Genomic DNA, 22,560 nt, shown 5'->3' with positions numbered 1-22,560 from the left:
ATGTGAAAATTATGGAAAACGTCTGAACGTCTGAATGTCTGAATGTCTGAATCCTTTGTTGTCTGTGACGGAAGCGAGGCGCGAGGAAACTGCCGGCAAGCACGCACAGGTGTCCTCCGGCCGATCCTTTTGGGGTCCTTTGCATACATGGGGATACGGGGGGGCTAATTTCGTGTTTCGTGTCCGTCCATCCGGGAAGAGTGGCCTGCTCCCAGGCGCAGGGGGCAGCGCCGCCACGAAGCCATGACCTCATGTGACCACCAGATTAATGGCGAAGGGGCAGGCGAGTAGCTGAATGGGGGGAAAGGGGGAATGCATTGGAGGCAATTAACCTAAAAGGCCCATAAAGGACACGTAGGTAACCCAATATAGGACTAGGACTAGGACTAGGGCTTTGGTTAGAATCTGATTATCCCTCGGAATATCCGCCGCTTTATTCCCGGCCTCCCTCTCCCCCTCTTTCTTGGCCCGCTTTTTGGTTTGTTTGTTGTCCTGTTTTGACTTTTGTCCTGGTTTCAGCATTAATTTGTTTGTCCAGAGTACACTCCTGCCCCTGCTCCTCCTCCTCCTCCTCCTGCTCCTCCTTTTAGTCCTTCTTTCCTTCTTTATAATTAGTCCTGCGACAGTTTCATATTCCGCTGCTTTTCTAAGCATTTGCCCCAGCCGCAGAAGCGGAATTGTAGCGCCAGGACATAAGGAGCACTTGGAGGAGCACTTGGAGGAGCCCAGGAGCCCAGGAGCCCAGGAGTCCACACAGTGGGGCCCAGACCAGGCCGCCAAGTGTTTAATGAAGCGGTTCAAGCGCGCAGCACAAAGGGCCGCCGAGAGCCGCCAAGAGCCTCCCACTCTGGGCCAACAAATTTCCATATTTGCCGTCGAGTGAGATAAATGGTCTGGCAGGACAGACGGCACAGGTCCTGGGGCGCGCCACTCCTCTTCTCTGCCTCTCGCCGCCCTCCTTGGCCCTCCTTGGCCCTCTCTTTGTTCTCGTTTTTTGTTGGTCTGGAGTCCACCTGGAGTGGACTTTTGTGCAGTTTATTAAAAAAGAATTAACTGCAAAAGGCACCCAGAGAGAGAGGGGGGGGGGGGGGGGGGGGGGGGGGGGGCGAGGACTCGCACTTGTCCCCCGGTCTCTCTGTTTCGCTGCTTCTCCGATTCTCTGGTTTTTTCGGGGTCTCCTTTCTGTCGGCCACGCCAATATTTCAGTTGCTTTTATGACAGGTACAAGTGCGCCTTTTTGATAAGCATTCATTCCTGTGGCAGAGAGTCCGAGTCAGAGTCAGAGTCCAAGTCCGACTGCGAATCCCCATGTCCATGTTGCAGATAGAGCGACGACAACTGTGAGATGCGAGATTCCTCCGACCTCCTCCTCCAGCCTCCAGCCTCCTCCTCCTCCAGGCTCCTCCTCACCTTCTCAAAACAAAAGGCCCCGTCCTCTTGCAGGTTGATTTCTGCGTCGCGTGGGACGCACTGTCTGTCCGTCCCTCTCTCTGCTCTCTGCTCTCTGCTCTCTCCTCTCGCTTGCTCTGCGGTACATGGTCGCGTGCTCCCTCCTCCCATCCTCATTGTTTCTGTGGAATGCCTCACGGATGGACATCCGCGCGTGTGCGCGCGTGTGTGTGCCTGAATATGTCAATGTAATGATCTCCTTGTCTCGTTCGTTCATTCGCATCTGTTTGAATTACATAAATATTAACTTGTACTTTTTATAAACATGTTTGTTTGCTCACCGCATCGGATGGGGCAGCAGCAGCAGCAGCCCCAGCACCGGAGAGAGTGGAGAGTGGGGAGCGGGGCCAGGAGGGGACTCAGAAGCGGACACAGGAATTTCCAGCAATGTTGAATTCCAAACTGCACTCGAAGCCGAAGCCTCGATTGGACGGGACCGGCTATTGATATGATTTATGTACTCCAGAGCCTGGTATTCGTTCCCCCAACCCCCATCCCGACCCCCATCCCCATCCCCACTTTAGACGACGCAGCTTAGTGGAGTCTTGGCGGTTAATCCAAGTATTAGCCACAGGCCAGAGAAAACTTAGTGGGACTTGAGGCGAAAGAAAAGACACGCTTCTTGATCCATTTATTGGATCTCTCTTCACTCGAACTTCCACGTGGAATAGATTCCACTCACTCTCTTCCTTTCCATTCCACACAAACTCTTGCGGTAATTCCACCTTTCCACCCACTCTTTTCCCGCTAAACATCGCTCTCTTCACCCCTGCCTTCTCTTAGTCTCCAGTCTCTCCACACCCACTCGCTTCCCCCCGAAGCAGCATTTGGTGGTTTGGAGAATTGAGATGCAGCCCACTCTCTCAGCCCTACCCCTCATTTAAAATGCATTCCACTCCTGGAATACATTCCAGCCACTGCCACAGCGCAGTGGACACTTCTCCACCTCCCATTTAGCACTGCTAATCCTCCTCCACCTACCTTTCGTTCTGTTCTGGCGTTGGCAGCATCAAATTATCACATTTCCAACATTAATCAGCGTCAGAGCAGAGCAGAGCAGCGGCAGCAGCGGCATCTTTTGTCCGAAAGGAAATCGGCGCGTGGACACAGTTGTTGCTTATTTTATTCCATCTTTTGCATTTGTTTTCTCATCACTTTTCCTTCCGCCTCCCTATCCGCCTCCTTTCCTTTGCCGTTGCTTATTTCCGTTAGGTGTGACAACGCTGACGAATGACTTAACGGTGAAATGTGTACGTATCCACAAATAAAACATAAATTCCATGTCCCTCCGCTGGGATTGGGATTTGTTAACTGCACTGCCGCTGAGGATGCGGGCGAAGGCGAGCGGTGGAGGGTGAGTGGTGATGTGAAGGAATCACCCTGGACGTAAATGTAGATGTCACAAACACGCAACACAGCAAAACGGAGCCTCGCAAAAAAGCCAAAGTTGTTTTGGAGAAGGGCGGATGGGCGCTGTGTGGGTGCGGGCTCCTGTTGGCGACATTGTCGTGGCCCAGGTGCGCGTGTCAAGAGAAATTGTAGTTTTTTCACTGCTCCCCGCCAGGATATGTCATAACTCGTGAAATGATAAGGATGGATTGCCATTCTTTATCGTTAAATGCGCGAAAACCCGAAAGAAACGACCACGCGATACGCACTGCGACTTTTCCATTTGCTGGCAGAACACGAACTCTCCAACAATGTCGCCTGATCGTGGAGACGTTTGGACAACAGAAATTGTTGTTTTGTCATTGTTCCTCCGAAGGAATGTGCTTTCTTTTGCCATTCCTTATCTTTAAATACGTAAAAAAACAAAACAAAAACAAATGCCGCGACGCGATGTACACTGCGATTTTCTCACTCCACCGATCGTGGAGACTTGTAGACAATATTCAATATTGTAGGCGGCTGCTCCTGGAGGCATACAGGGGACGTGTCAGGAGATATATGTAGTTGTTTTTTCACTGCTCCCCGACAGGCTGTCACATCCTGTTAAATTATATGACTAAATTGCCGTTCTTTACCAGTAAATACGCGAAAACACAAAAAAAAACCGAGACGCGCAACGCACTGCGACTTTTCCGACGAACACGAACTCTCCAAAAATGGCCGCTGATCGTGGAGACTAGCGACAAGTGTCACCACACCTCGAACTCAGGTGTAACCACACCTTAAGCTCCTGTGCGAAGGCGCCCAATTCAAATTCAAATTCAAATTGGATTGATTGAACAAAATAATTCTCGACTTTATTCAATTTATTTACAAAGTACAACAAACATTGTAAATACAAAATGTGGTGTATATTTGATGCAAAATCGATTGATCCATAAAAGCTGGCTGGCAGTGACGATATTAAATGCACGGCGGCTATATCAAATTGAAACCGATCCAATCCAATCATAATATATTTTCTCTTTTATTTTGAGGTAGGAATTATCATCATCTCAATGTGTGTGTGTGTGTTTTAAGGCCCGTTCGAATTTCGATTAATTAGTGCATTGCCAATATCGGTTTCCATATAGCGCATAAAGCAATATATATTTATTTTTTGTATTTTTTTTCTTTCAGCTTAAATTGTTTATCCCTAGAAAGTCTTGCATTTATATATATATGTGTGTATATATATCGAATTCCTTGAGCATTATGTTACACCTAATCAGTTCGATTTGTTGTAAATATCTCTAATTCAATGATCTCTGATGATACTCTTTGCATCGGTGCTTTGTACTTAACTACCGAAAACAGAACAAAATATATAATGGATTAAACGACACACGATTTGTCCCCTAGATATATGTAGATATAGATATAGTGCTCGATAAACCTGCCTGATTGTACAGATACGCACATTACAAAACAATGAAATTGGAAAACTAGAAAACTGCAAACTTAATCGCCTTCCGAAAAAACAATAAAAACTTCAACGGAACGGAACGAAAATGAACAGAAACGATCCGAAAATGTAACCGAATACAAAAAAAAACAAAGCAGGAGGGTGTCCAGGATGTCTCTCCTCCTCTCACACCTGAAAGTCGTTGAAGTACGTCTCCGTGACGCGTACCTTCTCCATGCGCATATTGAACAACGTGAAGCCGTGCAGGATGTTGAAGGCAATGGCGAAGACCACCAGGGCCGAGTAGGTGCCGAGGGCGATCCACCAGAGGAGGTTCTCGTGCAGCTTCTGCTCGAAGCTCTTCAGCACCAGCAGTCCGATGGTGAGGCCCGCGACGGCGCCCGCCAGATGGGCCACAAACGAGACGGCGGCCTCCGTGGCGGCATGGTGCTGCTGCACATCCTCGGCGGCGCCACTCGACAGCAGCACATCCTCGCCAGCATAACGCGCGTAGATGGCGAAACCAAAATCAAACGAAACTGCAAGACGGGACAAGAGATTGTAGTGATTCCCCTTGTGGCTGCTTGGCTCTTCGTTTCTTACCGAAAACTAATATATGCAGCAGCCGTACGACGCCGTAGCGCATCTGGTGATAGTTGAGCAGGACATTCGCCAGGTGGGCGGCCAGCAGAGCGTAGACACCGCCACTGGCGCCCACCAGGAACACCTCCGGGTCGAAGATGCTGGTGCCCAGCGAGCCGGCCAGCACGCCCGAGAAGTAGATGCAGGCGATCCTCGTCGAGCCGTGGACCATCTCCAGTGGCAGCCCGAACAGCAGCTGCACGGCCACGTTGAAGCCCAAGTGCAGCCATCCGGCGTGCAGCACCATGTAGCAGAGGAACCGCCAGATCTCGTGCCGCTTGTCCGGTCGGTAGATGAACATCGAGTCGGTGGGTATGGGCCCTCGCGGCGCGGCCTCTCCCGTGACCATCGTGTGATACACAAAGAAGCCCAGCTACGGAGAGAATCATTAGAGACGGAGCTTCGGCTCGGCGAGCAGGGGATTAGAGCGTACCTCAACGACTGTCACGAGGATAATGAAGAAGGGCGGCGGACAGCAGGTGTACCGATCCGCGTAGTACTTGCGATCCCGCTCCTCGGGGAGTATTTCCATCGCGACGGCATGGACCATCTTTCTGAAGAGCGGCGGCTCGTTCAGCACCAGCTGAAAGTCGTTCTCAGAGCAGACCTCGCGATCCCGATGATGGACTGCGCATTTGAAGCTGCGCGTTCGCTTGCCGCTCATCTGGAAGAGATCCGGAAAGGGTGGAAAGGATGAGAAGAGTGATCCCAGAAAGCTGTGCTCCCCAATTCAACATCAGCCCCGACAGTATATAGATATGTATATTTTCTACAATGAATAAGTCTAACTTCAAGAAACTGGCGGCTGTCGTCCAAAGCAATTCGGAGAATACGGCGCGCATCTCGGAGCAGACGAGTGGCTATGTGGTGTCTGAGAATGGTTCGGACACTCTGATGCAGACCTCCTTCGACAACAGCACGGCGGTTGGGATCGTTAAGCATTTGAATTCGAGTTTTGTGAAGTTGGCCCAGAGCTCCGTCCGGGACCTTGATCCCACCGACAAGCTGTGCTTCCTCCGGGTGGTAACCCGCAAGTTCGAGTACATGGTGGCCCCCGAGGAGAGTTTTGTCATAACAGTGGTATTGTAACTGTGAATGCATTGCATTGGAGTGGGATGGCCATAGTCACACACACGCACACACACACGCGCTCAGGGGAGCCACCTTTGATGCAATGAAATGGGATGGAATGGGATGGACATAGCAGCACGCAGGGGAGAGACTTGCCGATCTTCGGAGGGGACGTAGCACTGTTGTTCCTATTCTCCACACTTGATGGAATGCGCTGCGTTGGAGTGAGAAACACAGAAACACAGTCACACAAGGAAGCACAGCACCACGCACTCTCTCTGCTCGTTCCGTTGTTGTTGGTTTCTTTTTTGTTTTTGGAGAGCCTGAGGGTCTGGTCTGGGAATCTGTGAGTCTGCGAATCTACGAATCTGCGAGCATAAATCTTTAACCCCAAAACTAAACGAGCCATAAAATTATGAACACACAACTCTTTGGATTCGCATTTGGCTTACGCGCAGTGTGTGTGACTAGCGCAAAACTAAATAATTTTTATTATGTAATTAAGATGTTAACAAAGATGCGAAACGGGCCACGCAATTAAGGCGGCTCATAAAACAACAACAGAAACAAGACGAAAATCTGCAAAAGGCGGAAAATGTGTATTGTGTTTAATTAAAAGCGAGTGGAACTGCCACGGCGGAGGAGGGGGGGGCTGCAGAGGAATCCAAATGAAGCCTACACGCAATTAAAATGCACGATTACGAAAGGAAAACAAGAAAAAACCGACACAAATTAAGTTTTCAGAGCCGCAGGGCAAAAAAAAAGTCCGAAGAAAAAAAAAAGAGAACGCTCACAAAATAGTTACTTCCGCTATGCGGGGTGGGGGCGAGAGAGTGGGTGTGAGAGCGGGCCGGGCCAGTGTCACTACTACTTGTGGTTAATCAGCGCTAGTCTGCCGGCTTAATGCTAGTAATTATCAAATTTTATTTAATTGATAAATCACCAGCCAAAAAGCAGGAGGGGAAGGGGACGGCCGGCATGCGGCTACCATTTACTCTCCACGTCTGTTTGTCCCGCTTCTACACACGCACACACACACACACACACGAACACACACAATATTTGCATAGTAAACAGCTAAAGGTGGCAGCACAGTACATATGTATGTATCGATGTGTGGGTGTGCTTCCAATTACTGGAAATGCATGCTAAACTCTACACGAGCTTCCAGTACCGCACCGCAACGCAGCGCAGCACAGATCCACTTACGCGGTGAAATCCTAGACCGGCTGGATTTTCTCTGCTTTCTGCTTTCCAATCAATTGGCCATGATGGCTAATTCAACACAATTTATAATTTAATCACAATTAACACTCAACACTTAACTAATAAATTATTGTGTTGAATGGAAGCGTCCCGTCAGACACGACATCGTTCCCGCCGGCGTGCGTAAGTTTCTTTTGCTCTCCCTCTCTCTCTCTCTTTCTCTTTCTCCCACCATTCTGCCACGTCCACTTGCTGGCTAGTGTTGAGTAACGTTCAATTATTTATAATTTTTCGCAACAACAAGAAAAGAAGCCAAAAAGATCAAATGCTCCGATTTACTTCCGATAAAAATTCTTCGTATTGAATTGTTACAATTGCACAAACAATATGCCTTACGAATTTGTGTTGTCAACAATGGGAACACCCAGATGCATTGTGGCCAAGTGACAAATGGGGTTTGGTGTTTTTTTTTTCGGTAAGATCAAGCGATCAAAACACACACAACATGGGAAAAAGGGCCAAATGGAGGAGGGTTGGGCTGCCGAAAGAATTGCATTACATTATCGTTTGTTTAGTGACTCCTCTCCTCCGTGTGCACACTGCGCGCCATGGGTTGCCTATGCCGATGCCGACTCCGACGTGGCACCGAACAGTGTCCTTGCTGCGGCTGATAATGTCATTACCTGGGCAGACGCAGACCAAGAGCAAATGGAAGCCTGCCTGGTCACCGCATGACGTCACCAGGTACGTGGACGGTGGACGCTGCTCCATTCACGTTCTGCTCCTTTCCGCAGGGCCTGTGTGTGTGTGTTTTCTTTTTTTTTTGGGTCGCGTCGCAAACATAAAGCGACAAATTGACGCAAAACATTTAACACACGGGCAGGACAGGACAGGACCAGAACCAGAACCAGGATCCCGGACATGGTCAAACATGGCCCATTGCCTTTTGGTGGAGGAGGAGGAGGGGAGCAACGACTACAACGTTGGCGGCGCTCCTCTATGAGGCATGGAAAAATTCTTTTGAATTACGTCCGTTGCAGCAGCAGCACCACCACCAGCACCACCACTACCACACACATGTGTGTGTGTGTGTGTGTGTGTCAGCCCATGGCTATGCGCAAAAAAGGACATCTCCGCCGTCGGCGGTGGTGCCGTGTTGGTGGCCAGGCAGCAGTGGCAGCGGCAGCAGCGTCGTCGTCGGCCAGCGGTGAGCATTGTATACCACTCTATTATGCATTTCGTACCTCGTTCTGGCTCCGTGTTGACATTTTTATTCCAAGCAGTTGAGCAATATTTATAAACTGAAGTCGGGCAGGAGCAGGAGCAGCAGCAGCAGCAGCAGGAGGAGGAGGACAAGAGAGGTGTCCCCGCAAGGACACTGGACAAGTGGCAGTAGAAGTGGGTGAATGGGATGTCCGCCTGCAGATGCAGCAGCAGATGCAGATGCTGCATACCCATCCATCTGGCTCTTGAGTGACATTCCTTTGGCAGCTCATAAAATCTTCCATTTGATTAGCATTTGTTTTTCTTGTGCTTTCAGGCCATGGCCAAGAGAGGAGACTGAAGGCTGGAGGAGCACAAGACTAAGCTCATTTAATGGGAATGGATTTGTTTGTTGTTTGTGGCACAGCACGAGCAAGCAGCCCCGCGCAACCACTGGCCAACGGATCATCTAATTGAATGACAATATTATGCCAAGGCCTAATTCAATTTGCATTTCGCTGGAGGGCAGGCAGGCCGCAACGTAACGCAACGCGTCACATCGCATCGCAGTCCCCCCTTCGAAAGCAGTTGTTTAAATCTTAAGCAAACACAGCAATCAGCAATTACAGCAGAACGGATGCACTTGCTGTTGCTGCTGCTTCTGCTGAGGTGCCTGTGCCTGTGCCTCTGCTGGTGGGTTTTCGTCTAGCCAAATGACTCGGACTGGTACTGGGACTCCTCCCTGGCCCTGTAATTAGTCCTGGGATAAAACGAGATGAGAAACGAGAGGATGAGGATGAGGGTGAGGATGAGGACGATACGCCTCGGCTCTGACCTTTGTCGGCCTCGTCGGGGGTCCGGTTAAGTCCGCTAATTATCACATTTTTACTCATTAAATTCACATTTGCCTTTTTTTTTGGCAGGTTGCTGCCTAATTACAGGGTAATCAGGCTTTCAGCCGCTTTGGCTTTGGCGCTACCGTTTTTTTGGGGCAGCTAGATGATGATTGATTAGTGGCCATCGCCATCGCCATCGCCATTGCCATCGCCATCGCCATCCTTAAACCCTAAGCCCGAAGACGAATCTACCTTGCATCTGTGGATTGATGACATCTGCCTCCGAAGTGCAGGACGCGCGCGTGCCAGCGGCAGCAACAAAGGCAACAAAACGAATGGCAAAAAGGAAAAAGTGCAAACAAGCAGCTGAAAGCCAAAAAGAGCTCTGAAATGGATATGGAAAACAGCGACAGGCGACAAGCGGCAAGCGGCAAGAGGCAAGAGGCAGCGGCAAGCGAGAGGGAAAAAGCAAATCGAAAACTGATTTGGAGCGGAAGTTCGTTTGCACCTTTCCCAGCAACAGCAGTTTCCTGTATTTGCGATGTCAAGAACAATAAGAACACGAGGAGACTCCGATCCAAATAAGAGCGAGAGCGAGGGAGCGGAAGAGAGGGAGTACGAGTACGAGTACGCACTGTCAAGACATTAAGAAATCCATGAATCAGTGGAAAATGTTCTACTACCTTGACGTTTTGGCCTTTGACGCCGTCTATTGTCTTGAGAATTGGAATGCACAACAGAGGAGAGCAGAGAAAAACAGCAGCACCGCCCGTTGGCTTTTGTATTGCAAATCAAAAGCTATATGCGACTCCATTCCATTCCATACCATATATAGATTAAGGATATGCTTGCCCTGCGTATGTGTGTATGCAAAGGAGCAGGCACGGCACGGCACAGTCCCAAGGAGCAGCTGTCGTCGTCGCTTGCTCGCTCCATCTCCATCGCCGTCTCTGTATTTGATTTGCGATTTCTGAGGCAAGCGGAAATGGAATGACACGCGAGGCACTCCAGCAGCAGCAGCAGCAGCAGCACAGCCACTCCTCACATTGTTTGGCAGCAGCAGATTGGCAAAAATGGAGGCAAAAACCAAACCTAAAAGAGTCCCAAACAGCGGCTTCCTTCCACTTGAGCCATACGCATTGTTTGACTGCTGTTCGAAACTAGGGCCAGTGCTTGCCTTTGAAGGGGCGTGCCGCCAATGGAGGAAGCATATGCCTGGAAATCGGATATCGCTCTAAACAATCCAAAAAAACCAACGAAAAAACAAAACACAAACATTTCTAGTCCCGAAAGCAGAGTTTTCCAACCCACTGAGCAGCCGCAATCTGACGATTCAGCTGCCGCTGCCACTGCCACTGCCACTGCCACTGCCACTGCCGTTGAGGGGAGAGTAGTAGGTGTAAACCTGAGCAACGCGTGTCCTAGGCCTAGACCCAGACCCAGGCCTAGGCCTAGAGGATGGCCACTGATGTCTAATTAGCGTATGGGTCGGGTCACAGGTTAATGATGTGCGCATTGCGCACCCCGTGCCTGCGCTTCCGCCTTGGACTGGATGGACACGACACTGCAGCAATTATACGAGGCACTTGAGCTTGAACGAGGAATGCAGCAGCAGTAGAAGCAGAAACAGAAGCAATGTAGCTTCTTCCCAATCATTGACCCCTCTGGAGTGGACGGGACTCGACTGGAATGGACTCTCTGTTTCGGATTTTATGATGTTGTCGTAAATGTCAGGTGCTCTGTGCCCCATTTAAATTTATTTCAACATAATTAGTTCGTTTCGTTTCTATGTTTCTGTGTTTGTTGCAGGCAGGCGGGAAGGGTGGCAGGGCAGGGCAGGGAACAAATGAAATTTAATTTGATTTCCAAACCCCAAACCCCCCCTCTTCCCCCACGAAAGAGTGTTCAAATAGAGCCGGATTACACACCCCCCGCCCCACCAAAAATGAAAGCAAAAATTCGATTTCCTGAAATGTTGCGATGATAAATATTCCGGTGGTGGTGTGGCCGGGGATTACATAAACTCGACTCGTATTCGGGACAAACACCTGCAGACGCAGCTTTGCTGAACGGAAGAACCACTGGGAGCCAGGACTGGACACTGGACACGGGGCACGGGACACGGGACGTGCACAAATAAAATGCAAAAATGATCATTTCGAGATATGCGAAAAGCGGGACCTGGACCTAGAGGACGACGCTGCAGGATACCAGACGGAGGAGGAGTAGGATATGGCACCATCTATGTGCATGGTCCTTCATCCTCCTCGCGTTCCGTGACGATAGCGCAGAGGAGGGAATGGGGCTCTGGTCCATGTCGTTTGCACGCCATTATCCTTGCCCCCGGATGCACAACAATCAAAATAAACGGCTGCCAAATTGACCATTGACCAAACATCGTCAGCAGGAGGAGGAGCAGAGCACGAATGCTGCTCGATGGATGACCAGGAAGGAGGAGAACCAACCCCACCCCCACCGAAGGAGGACAAGCAATGCCCCCGATGGAGTAGCACAGAGAACCTCGATGCCGATTGGTGGTGGAGGTGGAGAGAGCAGAACTCAATGCCGAATGGTGAAGGATGTGTGGGCGTGGGAGTCAGAGTGGATGTTCGCACGCGAATTGGACAAGCGACATCATCTTTTGGCACTGTCACGTCCACTCCATCCACAACTCAAGGTTCAAGCATCCAGCCATCAGCAGAGAAAAAGGCGGAACAAACAGCGAACCCACTTGTTTTTGGCGTCCGTCAAAGAACAGAACAGAATCGAATCGAATCAAATTGGGGGAAACGTCAAAGCGATTAAATGGGAGGACAGTCGTATCCTCTGGATTATTTCGTTTGTTCAAGGACTTAAATGGAAGAGAACTTTAAAGCCTGCAGGAATATGCGGATTGGAAAGTGAGCCAAGCATCTGTGTCCTCCAATCTAGATCCCATCCCCGCTCCCCGTTCATTGGGTAACAGCTCTCTTTCATAATTAACCAGAAATGTTTGCCACTCGCGCGAGTGCCTCCAACCCCAGCATCGATTTGCGCGATATTATTGCAGAATAATGAAATCGCCAAGAGATTCCAATTCAATCTACGCGCCGCGTAGGCCATTTATGGATTGGCATTGATTTAATACCGCGTCGTCGTCGTCGTCGTCGTCGTCGTCGCCGTCGCCATCTCTTGGCGATCGATCGCCTCCAGGTTTTCTGCCAGGCGTCCCCTGAGCCCAAGGCGCAAGGCATTTTGCACCTACCAGAAACAGAAACAGAATCAGAAGATGCAAGAGGAAGGAGAAGGAGCCAGGCACTCCAAGCAGCGGACTCCAAAGTCCGAATCTGATCTGATTCCCGCCGCCTATCGGAGCTGAAGATCAACAGAAGGAGCAGCAGCAGCAGCAGACGCCACCGCGGCGGAGGATGGAGCTGGAGCTCTACTCGCGAATGTTTATTCAATAAACTCGATCTTCGATGTAGAAGCAGCAGCTGGCTGGCTGACTGGCTGGCTGGCTGGCTGGCTGTGCATTCCAGCACAGAGGAGACCCACTCTCCACACGACAGTGGCCCCCATTCAAGACAAGCCGCTGGAATTTCTTGGTGCGTGCTCGGCACAGGTTCGGTCTCGGGTTCAGGTTCAGGTTCAGCTGGTTAGCGCTGTAGCTGGAGCTGGGAGCTGAAGCTGGGAGCTTTGGCGTCTGCCAGCTGCGTCTCCTGATTATGATAATGGGGAGAGACCAGGCCGTGCCACTGGTACGGGGCCGGGGCCGGGGCCGGGGCCCGGTTGCTATATGATCGAATGATCGAATGCTTGGCAGCTCCGTTGACTTTCTGATTAATGCAAGAATGCTCCTTGGCGGCGTTCTTGCTTTTTGCTGCCCTGCCCGATTCTTCTTTCCGACTGCAATTAAAAGTGCTTACCCTTTTCGCCAGGGACGGGGAGCCTCAAAGAAGGTCAAAGCGGGACTTAAGAATGGAATTACCAATACCCGGATACCCGGATAGCCAGATAACCGATGCCCGACACCCACGGTTTGTGGCCCTTTCAATTCTTTGATAATAATATTCTACTAAATTCTACTCGTCCTAGGGCATCCCGTGTTCGTTGTGGTGGCCAGCGCACGCATCAGATTGATTCTTGACCGGCTGCCGGTAGTCTCCTGCTGTGTGCCTGATGCCAGATGCGGCCTCTTCTTCGCCGTTGCCGTCGCCGTCGCCGTCGTCGGAAGACAAACGACAGACCAGTCGCGGCAGCAGCCGCCTCGTGCCTACCAGTTGTCATAACGTTCAACACATATCTGCCCCTCGGTGGCGTCGTCGTCGTCGTCGCTACCATCACTGTGGTCATCATCGGTGGTGCCCCCACCATGTTCCATGTCCCATGTCCCATGTCCCAGGGCTCTCTGCGCTGCCATAAAAGGATTTGTCACGTGCGAGCTTTTGTTAAAAATTCAACAATCATCATCATCGGAGGGCAATCTCCATTGCAGCAGCAGCAGCAGCAGCGGCGGCAGCAGCGGCTCTCTGCATTATGCATGTCGCATTGCCAGAGCAGACATCGTTCGGAGCATTCCTTCGCTCGAAGGCAGGTCCTGCTTCTCACTGGCCCATATGGTATCCCCACCATTCACCATCAAGCATCCAGCATCCACACTGCCAGTTGCAGATCATTGAAATTTATAATTAAGTGGAAATATGTTGTCTACGAACGAAAGATTGCAACAAGGATCTCCAGATTGATGCTAAAGATATGAATGCCACAGACAAAAGGCAGCAACAGCAGCAGCAGCAACGGCAGCAGGGGCGGAGGCAGGACCCACAATTGGAATAACAAATGCATTAGGCAGTGACCAAACAAGGACCTAATAATGTCCTCACAGGGGATGTGCATTGTGCATTGTGCAAAGAAAAGGGCACCGCACCTCCGTAGGAGCGCTCATCCACAATTACCGTTAGACTAAAACACACACAGAGAGAAAGAGAGAAGGAGAGAGAGATAGAGAGAGAGCGAGCGAGCAAAGGACACAAAGATAGAAGGCAAATAGAGGCATTGTCCTGCTGCTGATGGCCATGGCTAATTCATGACTTTGAGGACACTTTGGGCAAACAATTGAAGTCGAAGTCGAAGAAAGAGGGTGGGGGTGGGGCACACACTCAGGAATTGATTATGCATAGAGTGTAGTGTGTGTGTGTGTCTGTCTGTCTGTCCTCATGTGTGCATGCCAATCAACTGGGGAGAATCAATCAAAATGCAATAGTACGTAGTACGATTGCCAATCAAAGCTAAATCCAAAAGAAGTCAGTGCAGAGGTGGCAACAGCTGCAGCCGAGCTTAAAAGGGAAAGCCACGCCGACCTGGGCCTGGCCCTGCCCTGCACTGAGCTGGACACTCTTTTCGATCAATGTAAGTAAGCACCACATCAGGACAAACAGCAGCAGCACGACGACCAGGCAAACAATCAAATGTCCAGCCGGGCGTAACGCTCACTCGGCCCCAAAGGAGTCAGAGGGAAAGGACGGCGGTAGGAGGCAGGAGCCAGCGACAGCGGCAGCGTCTATTTGCCGAGCGTACTTTTTGCATTTGCCAAACAAGAGTGTGTGGTGTGGTGTGGTGTGGTGTGGTGTGGTGTGGTGCGGTGTGTGGTGTCCTTCCTTTTGCACTCTGTTTGAACACGAGCCCAACCGGAGGATTGCGAGGATTCCGACGATTCCGAGGAATCCGAGGCGCACATACCTTGCACCTGTGTTTGCACTTAAATCGAGTTTGATGTTGTATTCGGTGCACATGGGCCGTAGATGGAGCACAGCACTCACCACATTCACAAAGTCCTGGAACGTCACATAGCCGGGGCCAGTGGGCGTTTGGGCCTTCTTGGCACGCTCCAGCAGCAGCTCTCGCTTGTTCATAGGCACTTGGGAGAGGAACTCCGGCGATGTGAGGGCCAATAAGAATTCCGTGACGCATATTTCACCAAAACCTTCAGGATCGAACTGCAAACGAAAGAAAGACGGGTTCAGTCTTGGCTAGATCTTGGAGAGGGGAATCCCTGCCGTAATTACCATATCAAAGAGGAGTTTCCATTTCTGTGGAGGTAGAAACAAAAGAAAGTACATGATTAGTGGGGTGCCTGCTGCATCAGAACTCATCAGAACTCACATCTCTCAGCAGTTCCCTGCGCAGTTCAGCCTCGTCGAAGTCCGAGTTTAGGGAGGTATGTTCCGTATCGTAGCCGGCATCGTTTGTACATTGCTGGGAAGTGCAAAGTATTAACAGATCTCCTTTCAGCTATCATTTTGGAGGACTTACATATCTCATTTGCGTGTGCGATATGGACCCAATGGAGGCCAGCGATCCAGCTATGGTGGATATATGCTCGATATCGGCCAGCGTCTCCTGCTGACTACTACCGCCTGCATTCTGCTGACTCGTGGGGATGATCTCCAGGGCCCGCGAGCTGCCTCGCTCGGAGCCAGGCCACATGCTCATGCACTACGTTGCTATCCAGGTTTGATCTTTTTCCTATTTTTCCTCTTTTTTTGGGGTGGTCTTAGAGTAGTGATTGTAAAACAGTCTTTTGTTTCTGCGAATAAAGGAATACAATAAATTTACAATAAATAAAATGTTTACGAAAAGCTTCGCCGGCAAGCTTTTGGCTTGAAAGCTTTCGGGCTTCATGTGGCATTAAGAGCCCAAAAGAATTGCCGTCGGTTTGGTCGAGTCCGCTGAGAAGTCGCGCGAGATTTTGTTCTTGTTCTGCTCTGTGCTCTACGCGGTGGTTCGAATCCCACCTAGAGACAGAGTCGAGAGAGAAATCTTTTTCTGTAGTTTGTTGTTGTGTGGCCTGTGAAATTATTTGTTACAATTTGTCGCTCGTTGGAATTGTTGCACTACTTTGCGGGCCCAGAAAGAACTTAGATTCCATTTTAATCATAGGCTAAAATTGGTAATCAATACCTTAGTCTATTTCATGCATGGAACACAGTTTTCTTTTTCCTTTTGTTGTTTGTCTCTCTTGTGTTTTGCTCTATTCTCCTCGCTCTATTTTCCTTGTGTATGTGTGTGTGTGTGTGTTTTTTCATTGCCATGGCAACCTTTTGCACTCTTCCTTCCCTCCCCTTCGCACTGCTGATAAGAGGAGAGGTTATTGATCCCACAAAAGGCAGCGGCGATTCCGACAAGGGTCCGGTTCCGGTTGCAGTTTCCTTGTTGATGTTATGCCCGCGACCCGCAACCCGCGACCCGCGACTGCGCAGAATCCAGCAAACAATTGTTTTGCATTTCGTTTGCTGCTTTCCGCTGCCGACTGCCAGCAATTGCCGGATTAATTATTGTTTACGATTTATTGAATAAAACGATTCGATTTCCATTGATTGAAAGATTGCTTGCTTGCTCCCGTATTGTGAATGAAATTCGCGCTGCGATTGTGAATGAAAACTTGTTTTTCTCTCTCTCCTCTCCTCTCTGCTCCCGAATGCCGTTGAATGGGTGCAACCATGGGAATAGGGGAACACGGAACACAGGGCCGGGCCCGGCCTTTGATTTGTTATTATTCGAACTTAATGCAGTTTTGACCGCTTCAGTGTTGCTCTCTACTTTAGTTCACTAATTGTCGACTTATTAATTATGTTTACCGTTGTTTTTCCCCGATTAAAGCACATTTACATGGACTCAACAATAAACAAACGAACGTCCTGTCCTCACCGGGCGGCAAAATGTGACAGAGAGCGCGCCAACTTCATTGCGAAAAGAGAGAGTGGAAACTGGCGGGAGTGTGTGTGGCGAGAGCAGGTGAATGAGAGCGCTTAAGGGTTGGGTTATTTTTGGGGATGGACCGCGTTCGTGCCCACTGCACATGCGCTTTGGCTGTCATTTCCAACCCGTTGGCATTTCGTCATCGATGCCACCCACCCCCGCCATGACGCAACCCACCTCCCCTCCTTCGCTATCGCAGACTTCTTCGACTACCGCAATTTATGTGCACACACACAGCCACAGCAGCAGAGACACATGTGTGTGTGTATCTTTATTGAAATACAGGAAGAAGGTCTCGCCTCCACTTCACAGACGCAGACGTGGTCTCCGCTTCCCACGCGAAGGAGTAGAGTCTTTAGGTCCTCGTCTCTCCGCTTTGCACTCTGCTAGACGTCCGGTGCTCTGGCCCCAGAAGAAACGATTACAGTTTAAGGTGTAACTAATGATAACATACAATGTTATAAATATTATTTATGCCAAGGAGGGGGGGAAAAAAAAACTATAAAAAAAATTGTTACACGCAATTATTTACAGTCATTACTTATAGACTTATGTTCTAGGGATCTACTTAATATAGAAAACATATCAAATATCGTATTCCATGCAGAACGGATGCAATAACGAAATCAGGAAGGAAGCATCGGAATAAACGAAAATCTAGGAACAGAATCGAACAGATATACATATGTACCTATATAAGTATGTATGTTTTTGTTTTTGTTTTCCTTTAAATACAGCTTAAAGACAAAGAAAGACTCGGATTACAGTTTAAGGATTTTGTTTCTTTAATCTGGAGCTGCCTCATGCTTTTGCCTTTTCTTTTGCTACGTTTCGTACGTTCCTCCTACGAAACTCTTACGTTTTCTCGGTTTTTAACAATATGTACATTCCTCACGATGGGGCCTAAAATAATCTTGCTTGCCTTACAACAATTTATATATCAGATATATATATATATATATATGTTATGTTATGTGTATAGTAGTCTATGAATTGTATATGTATCGGGGGATATTATGCTTATTTGCTGTCGTCTTCCGGCTGCCCTTAATCGGGGCATCTTTATCTTCTCTTCGCACTCGAATTATACATTAAAAGTCGGGGTAAGAATCTCTTGAACAATATAACACGTTTTCACTTAACTACGAAATACGAAGTACGAAACAGAGAGGGATAAGGAGAAAGGACAAAAGAGAAAGCCTATTCAAATTGTACAAAAATTGTACAACAAAAACTCAAAGTCCTACAGTTACAGTTACAGTTACAGACACAGATATGGATATAGATCAATCAATTAATCATATCATATCATATCGCGATGTATTCTTCTAATATTTAATTATTTAGATGGAGTTGCAGTTGTTGTTGTTGTTGCTGTTGTTGTTGTTGTTGTTGTTGGTGTTGTTAGTGTTGTTGGTGTTGGTGTTGATGTTGGAGCGCTGGCTCAGCCCTCGACCATACGCTCTGATCCCGACCCCGAATCGCACTGTTCGATGACCAAACGGGCAATGCGCTTGATCTCACAGTAGGGGCTCTCATGCTCGATCAGCTCGTTCAGGATCTGTATGCCATTCTCCTGCTCCACCAGCTGGCAATATTTCTCGGGATAAACCTATGGCAGGCAGAAGGCAGAAGGTAGAAGGCAGAAGTCAGGGGTGGTATAATCATCCTATTTTCCAAACACTCACCTGTGTCAGATTTGCCAATGCCCAGACGGCCCAGTGCTGGCATTGCGGCGTCTCATAGCAGCGCACCAGACTGAGTATGGGCTCAAAGCTGCGATAGTTGATATTCCGTTCACTCTTGATATTCCATCGTTCAATGGCTGCCACCATGCGTTGCAGCACATGCTCCCGGCTGGGCGATTTGATGGTCCAGGCATTGGCCCCATCGGATGCAATGTGCGCGAGCACACCAGCCGCATTGTAGCTGACCTGGAAGCGCAGGTTAGCACGGTTAACATTACCATTCTCTAGTCGCCCTCGTCTCGCAATCGCATTCGCTCGACCCACCTCGATGCCATCACTCAAGGAGTCCAGCAGACGGGCGAACACCGCTATGAATTCCTGTGTCATCAGCTTGGGGCGCAGCCATTTGACCTCTGCCACATTGCCCAGCAGCCCCATCATGTTACGCAGCAGCTCATCGCGATCGGGAAAGGTCTGAGAGCGCAGAAGATGCAGGATTTAGGATTTCTCAATGCTTTGTGGATGGTGGATGGCTTTGCTCACGTGTAAACATTTAAGGAAATACTCCATGCCGCGTCCATCGAGGAATCTCTTACAATTAATAGCAGTCTCATCGGTTACATTCCACATGGTGGACCAGGCCACCTCCATGACATCATCGAATACGGAGCGAGTGAGGCGATCCTTGATCAGCGTCAGCATGGTCTATATGCAATATCAATGATTAATACAGTCTCTGCCTCCCTCCATCCATTGCAACTTCAAGAACTCACATTAACTACACCCAATTCGCCCAGGAAGAGCTTCTGTCGTCCATCCACCTGGCAGGCCAGAGTGTTCAGCAAATAGATGGCAATACGCTGAACGAATCCCTCCTGCTCTGTCTCCGACACCCCGTGCAGCAGTATCTTAATCAGACGTTCGTACTCAAACAGCTATTCAAACGAAAAAGCAGAGAACAATCAATCAATTGGCAGGGAAAGCAGCAAGATGTCTTTCGATTTCGGTTCTTACCACATCGGCTGGCATGTGGAACTGTGTGAGAGTCAGATATCCATTCCGCAGCATTGTATCGTCCGTGTGATGCATTTCCATGCCATTGAGCAGCGTGCGTATGATGTGGTTGCGCAGCAAAGTGCCAAACTTTGAGCGCTCCCTGCCCTTAACGATGTAGAACAGTGTGGCACTGCAAAAGGAACAAGCAAAAAGAAAACGTATCATTAGCCTCCCAATTGTGAAAGGCAAGGGCAAGGGCAAAGGCAATCTTACCTCCCAGAGATTTGCATGTGCTTGAACTTTAGATGCCGATCCATGGCTGAGAGCACAGCATCCAGTGCTGTGTGTATGTCCTTGCAGTTCTCAAATCGAAACAGATGGTACAGATCGTTGAGTACCTAAACAGAAAAGGAAGACAAATCAATGAGGGATTCATGAGCTTCACAGAAACCTGTCTCTTCGTCTGTTCGTACCCTTGTCAGGAGGACGGGTCTGTCGTGGTAGTAACGAGCTGCTGTTAGTATTTGCTGCTCATTGGTATCGCCAGCCACCTCGAGTGCGGGTATATCGTGGCGCTTGCATGCCCAGTGGGCCGTATGGTAGAGCCCGAGGAACTGCAGCGGTCGTTGGGTGCGGGACGCCAGGCCTGGTATGTCCGTGAGGGCAAAGTGCTGCTGTTCCATTTTCGTATTGGCATTGGCATTCGTGGACTCCTTGGTGGCCACCCCGTTGCCGGCTAAATTCGTGCCTGAGATATCCAGGTGTGTCAGATGGCGCAGATTATCCATTAGCATTTCCAGCGTCTGATCGGGCAGATCGTAGGTGCCGTGGCCATTACCCGAGCTGGATATGGAGATGTCGAGCGTGCACAGGCGTCGCAGGCAGCAGATGGCATGCAGTTGATTGGCGATCGGCCACACATTGAACAGGATCAGGGTGTGGAGGTTCGGTAGCATTACCAACGCCTCCAAGCTGAAGTTGGCCAGCACACAGGAGGTGAGGTCCAGATGCCCCAGGTCATGCAGATGGGCGAACTGCAGACGATGGTGCATCACCACGCCGTTGAGGACGAGACGCCGCAGATGCGGACATGTCAGCTGAAAGTCCACCGGCTCCTTCTCATTCGGCTCGGCATACTGCAGCAGATGGGAGCTAATGCCCAGCTCCAAGGAGCGCAAGCTGTCGCCATAGTGGGCCAGCAGGTGATGCGAGTTCACGGTGATCATGTCGCAATACCACATGGACAGGGCAAACAGTTTGTGGCGCATCAGAGTCTCCAATCCTACAATAAAAAACAAAACAAACAAATCATTTACGGAAAGGCGATGATCACCATTTAAAGTCTTTACCCCTGCTGCTGAGTGTGCTGTTGCGTAGATTAACAATCTTCAGCGATGTGCGCTGTGTGTCTTCGAATAGCTTTATGACATTATCGTCCAGGGGCCTGTTGAACCTCTGATAGTTCTCCAGAAAGCCATCGCATATCTCATTGGGCAGCACAATGCCGGCATTCAGCAGACGTTGATTGTTGTCCGGCCGACAGCTGCTGATGATGTCCAGATTGTTGCACAGCTTCTGGTAGGCAATCTCCTTCAGTGTCAGCGGCTCCTCGTCCAGTGAGCCGTCCTCCATCAATCGCACCTTACAGCTCATCTTGGGCACGATTTGTTTGCTATCCGCCAGTGACTCAATGGTGTGTGTCTAATGGTAAATGAAAGTATCTATGATTCATCAAAGAACGTTCTATTCTGTTCTTCCGAGGGGTAGATTGGGTTCGGTTGGGTTTCGCCATCGATGGAAATCGAGAATAGCATTCAATTCAAGTCAAGGCTTTCCCCCCGCTCCCAAATGGCACGACACGTGCGTGGGGGCGTGCGGGGTGTCCCCTAATCTGTGCTCAAATGTTCGGATGTCCGATAGCAACAACAATTACATAACAAACAATTAAAAGCCCACAAGTGTGAGTGCGGTGTGGTGCTGTCTTAGAGTGTGTTCTAATGCAGGACAAAGTCGGGACTCAATCCATTGATTGTCTCGCCTTGTCTGGGGGCCTATGCCTCAACGGGGCTAAGCTTTGGGTTAAAGTCTGCTGCCGCAGCAGCCACAGAACCCGCGCCAAGTCAAGCGGAAGCAGGCGGAAAATCTGTATATATTTATGAGGCGAGCATTCGCTGATTCGAGCTTTACGGATCACCTCAAATGCCAACAAACTATTACTTGCGAGCGTCGTGTTGTGTCGTTTGTCGTATGTCGTGGTGTCTCTGTGTAGGTGCGTAGTAGTTATTGAAAAAACGCTTGCAAGCGCCAGCGAGCGACAGACACTCTGTCTGGCCTTATCGCGTTTTTGTACAGGGACAGGGGGCGACAGTCCTCCTAGTAGCAGCAACAGCAGCAGTCACTAGTCAATCACTAGTCCCGTCCCCACAACAGCTGAAAGGGTCCGAGAATGTGCAGCAGCGCAGCTTTTTGGGGGGGGATCAGATCATCATCACAACTTTATGTACCTTTTTCTTGTCAGCCAGCAAAATACCTCGCTCCTATTGCGATGCGCTCGAGTTTGTCTTTCGTTTTAATATTGGTTCGAACTGTCCTGCGTTGCATGCGTAGCACTAATTGCCTAGGCACAGCACTTAAGTTGCGCCAACAATTGTATTTGCTGCGTTTTTCGACGTCAAATCACTTCATTATTATTTTTTTGATTTCTATTTTCTTTGTACGAGTTCTAGGCAGTGTGACCGCGGGCTCCTCGATCAAATATACTTTCTGACCCTCAGAAATATACCGAAATATACTTTCACCTTTTCAAAATATTCCGAAAATATACTGACGAATTTGAGTTATTTTAAACGTGTTCCTCGTTTTTCATATTCCGTCGAATATTACTAGCTAGATAGAACCC

General features: G+C 49.4%; 3 protein-coding genes across 4 annotated transcripts; 1 reads left to right on the top strand and 2 right to left on the bottom strand.

The window, feature by feature from the left end:
* Positions 1–3,705: 3,705 nt before the first annotated feature.
* On the bottom strand, positions 3,706–7,376 carry LOC6599522 (protein rhomboid). The gene is made up of 4 exons (XM_026993633.1): positions 7,205–7,376; positions 5,358–5,588; positions 4,886–5,297; positions 3,706–4,821 (listed from the first exon to the last, which is right to left on the bottom strand). The coding sequence occupies exons 2-4, from the start codon at positions 5,586–5,588 to the stop codon at positions 4,469–4,471; spliced, it is 996 nt and encodes a 331-aa protein (XP_026849434.1). The 5' UTR covers positions 7,205–7,376; the 3' UTR covers positions 3,706–4,468.
* Positions 5,654–6,401, top strand: LOC6599523 (dynein light chain roadblock-type 2). Its single transcript, XM_002024614.2, has one exon. It carries the CDS (start codon positions 5,699–5,701, stop codon positions 6,011–6,013), a length of 315 nt encoding a protein of 104 aa, XP_002024650.1. The 5' UTR covers positions 5,654–5,698; the 3' UTR covers positions 6,014–6,401.
* Positions 7,377–18,358: 10,982 nt separating the features above from the next.
* LOC6599520 (protein zer-1 homolog) lies at positions 18,359–22,344 on the bottom strand. 2 transcript variants are annotated; one of them, XM_026993593.1, is made up of 10 exons: positions 22,166–22,343; positions 21,011–21,362; positions 20,135–20,943; positions 19,935–20,059; positions 19,680–19,851; positions 19,439–19,600; positions 19,209–19,370; positions 18,990–19,139; positions 18,666–18,911; positions 18,359–18,589 (listed from the first exon to the last, which is right to left on the bottom strand). In XM_026993593.1, the coding sequence occupies exons 2-10, from the start codon at positions 21,312–21,314 to the stop codon at positions 18,422–18,424; spliced, it is 2,298 nt and encodes a 765-aa protein (XP_026849394.1). In that variant the 5' UTR covers positions 21,315–21,362; positions 22,166–22,343; the 3' UTR covers positions 18,359–18,421. The 2 variants fall into 2 exon arrangements, with proteins under 2 accessions (XP_026849394.1, XP_002024648.1); XM_002024612.2 differs by having other exon boundaries at positions 18,666–19,139; positions 22,166–22,344.
* Positions 22,345–22,560: the final 216 nt, after the last annotated feature.

Source organism: Drosophila persimilis, unplaced genomic scaffold (assembly GCF_003286085.1).
Source record: "Drosophila persimilis strain 14011-0111.01,24,50 unplaced genomic scaffold, DperRS2 tig00000863-arrow-arrow-pilon, whole genome shotgun sequence".
Taxonomy (NCBI): domain Eukaryota; kingdom Metazoa; phylum Arthropoda; class Insecta; order Diptera; family Drosophilidae; genus Drosophila; species Drosophila persimilis.
This window is presented reverse-complemented; position numbering and strand designations above follow the sequence as displayed.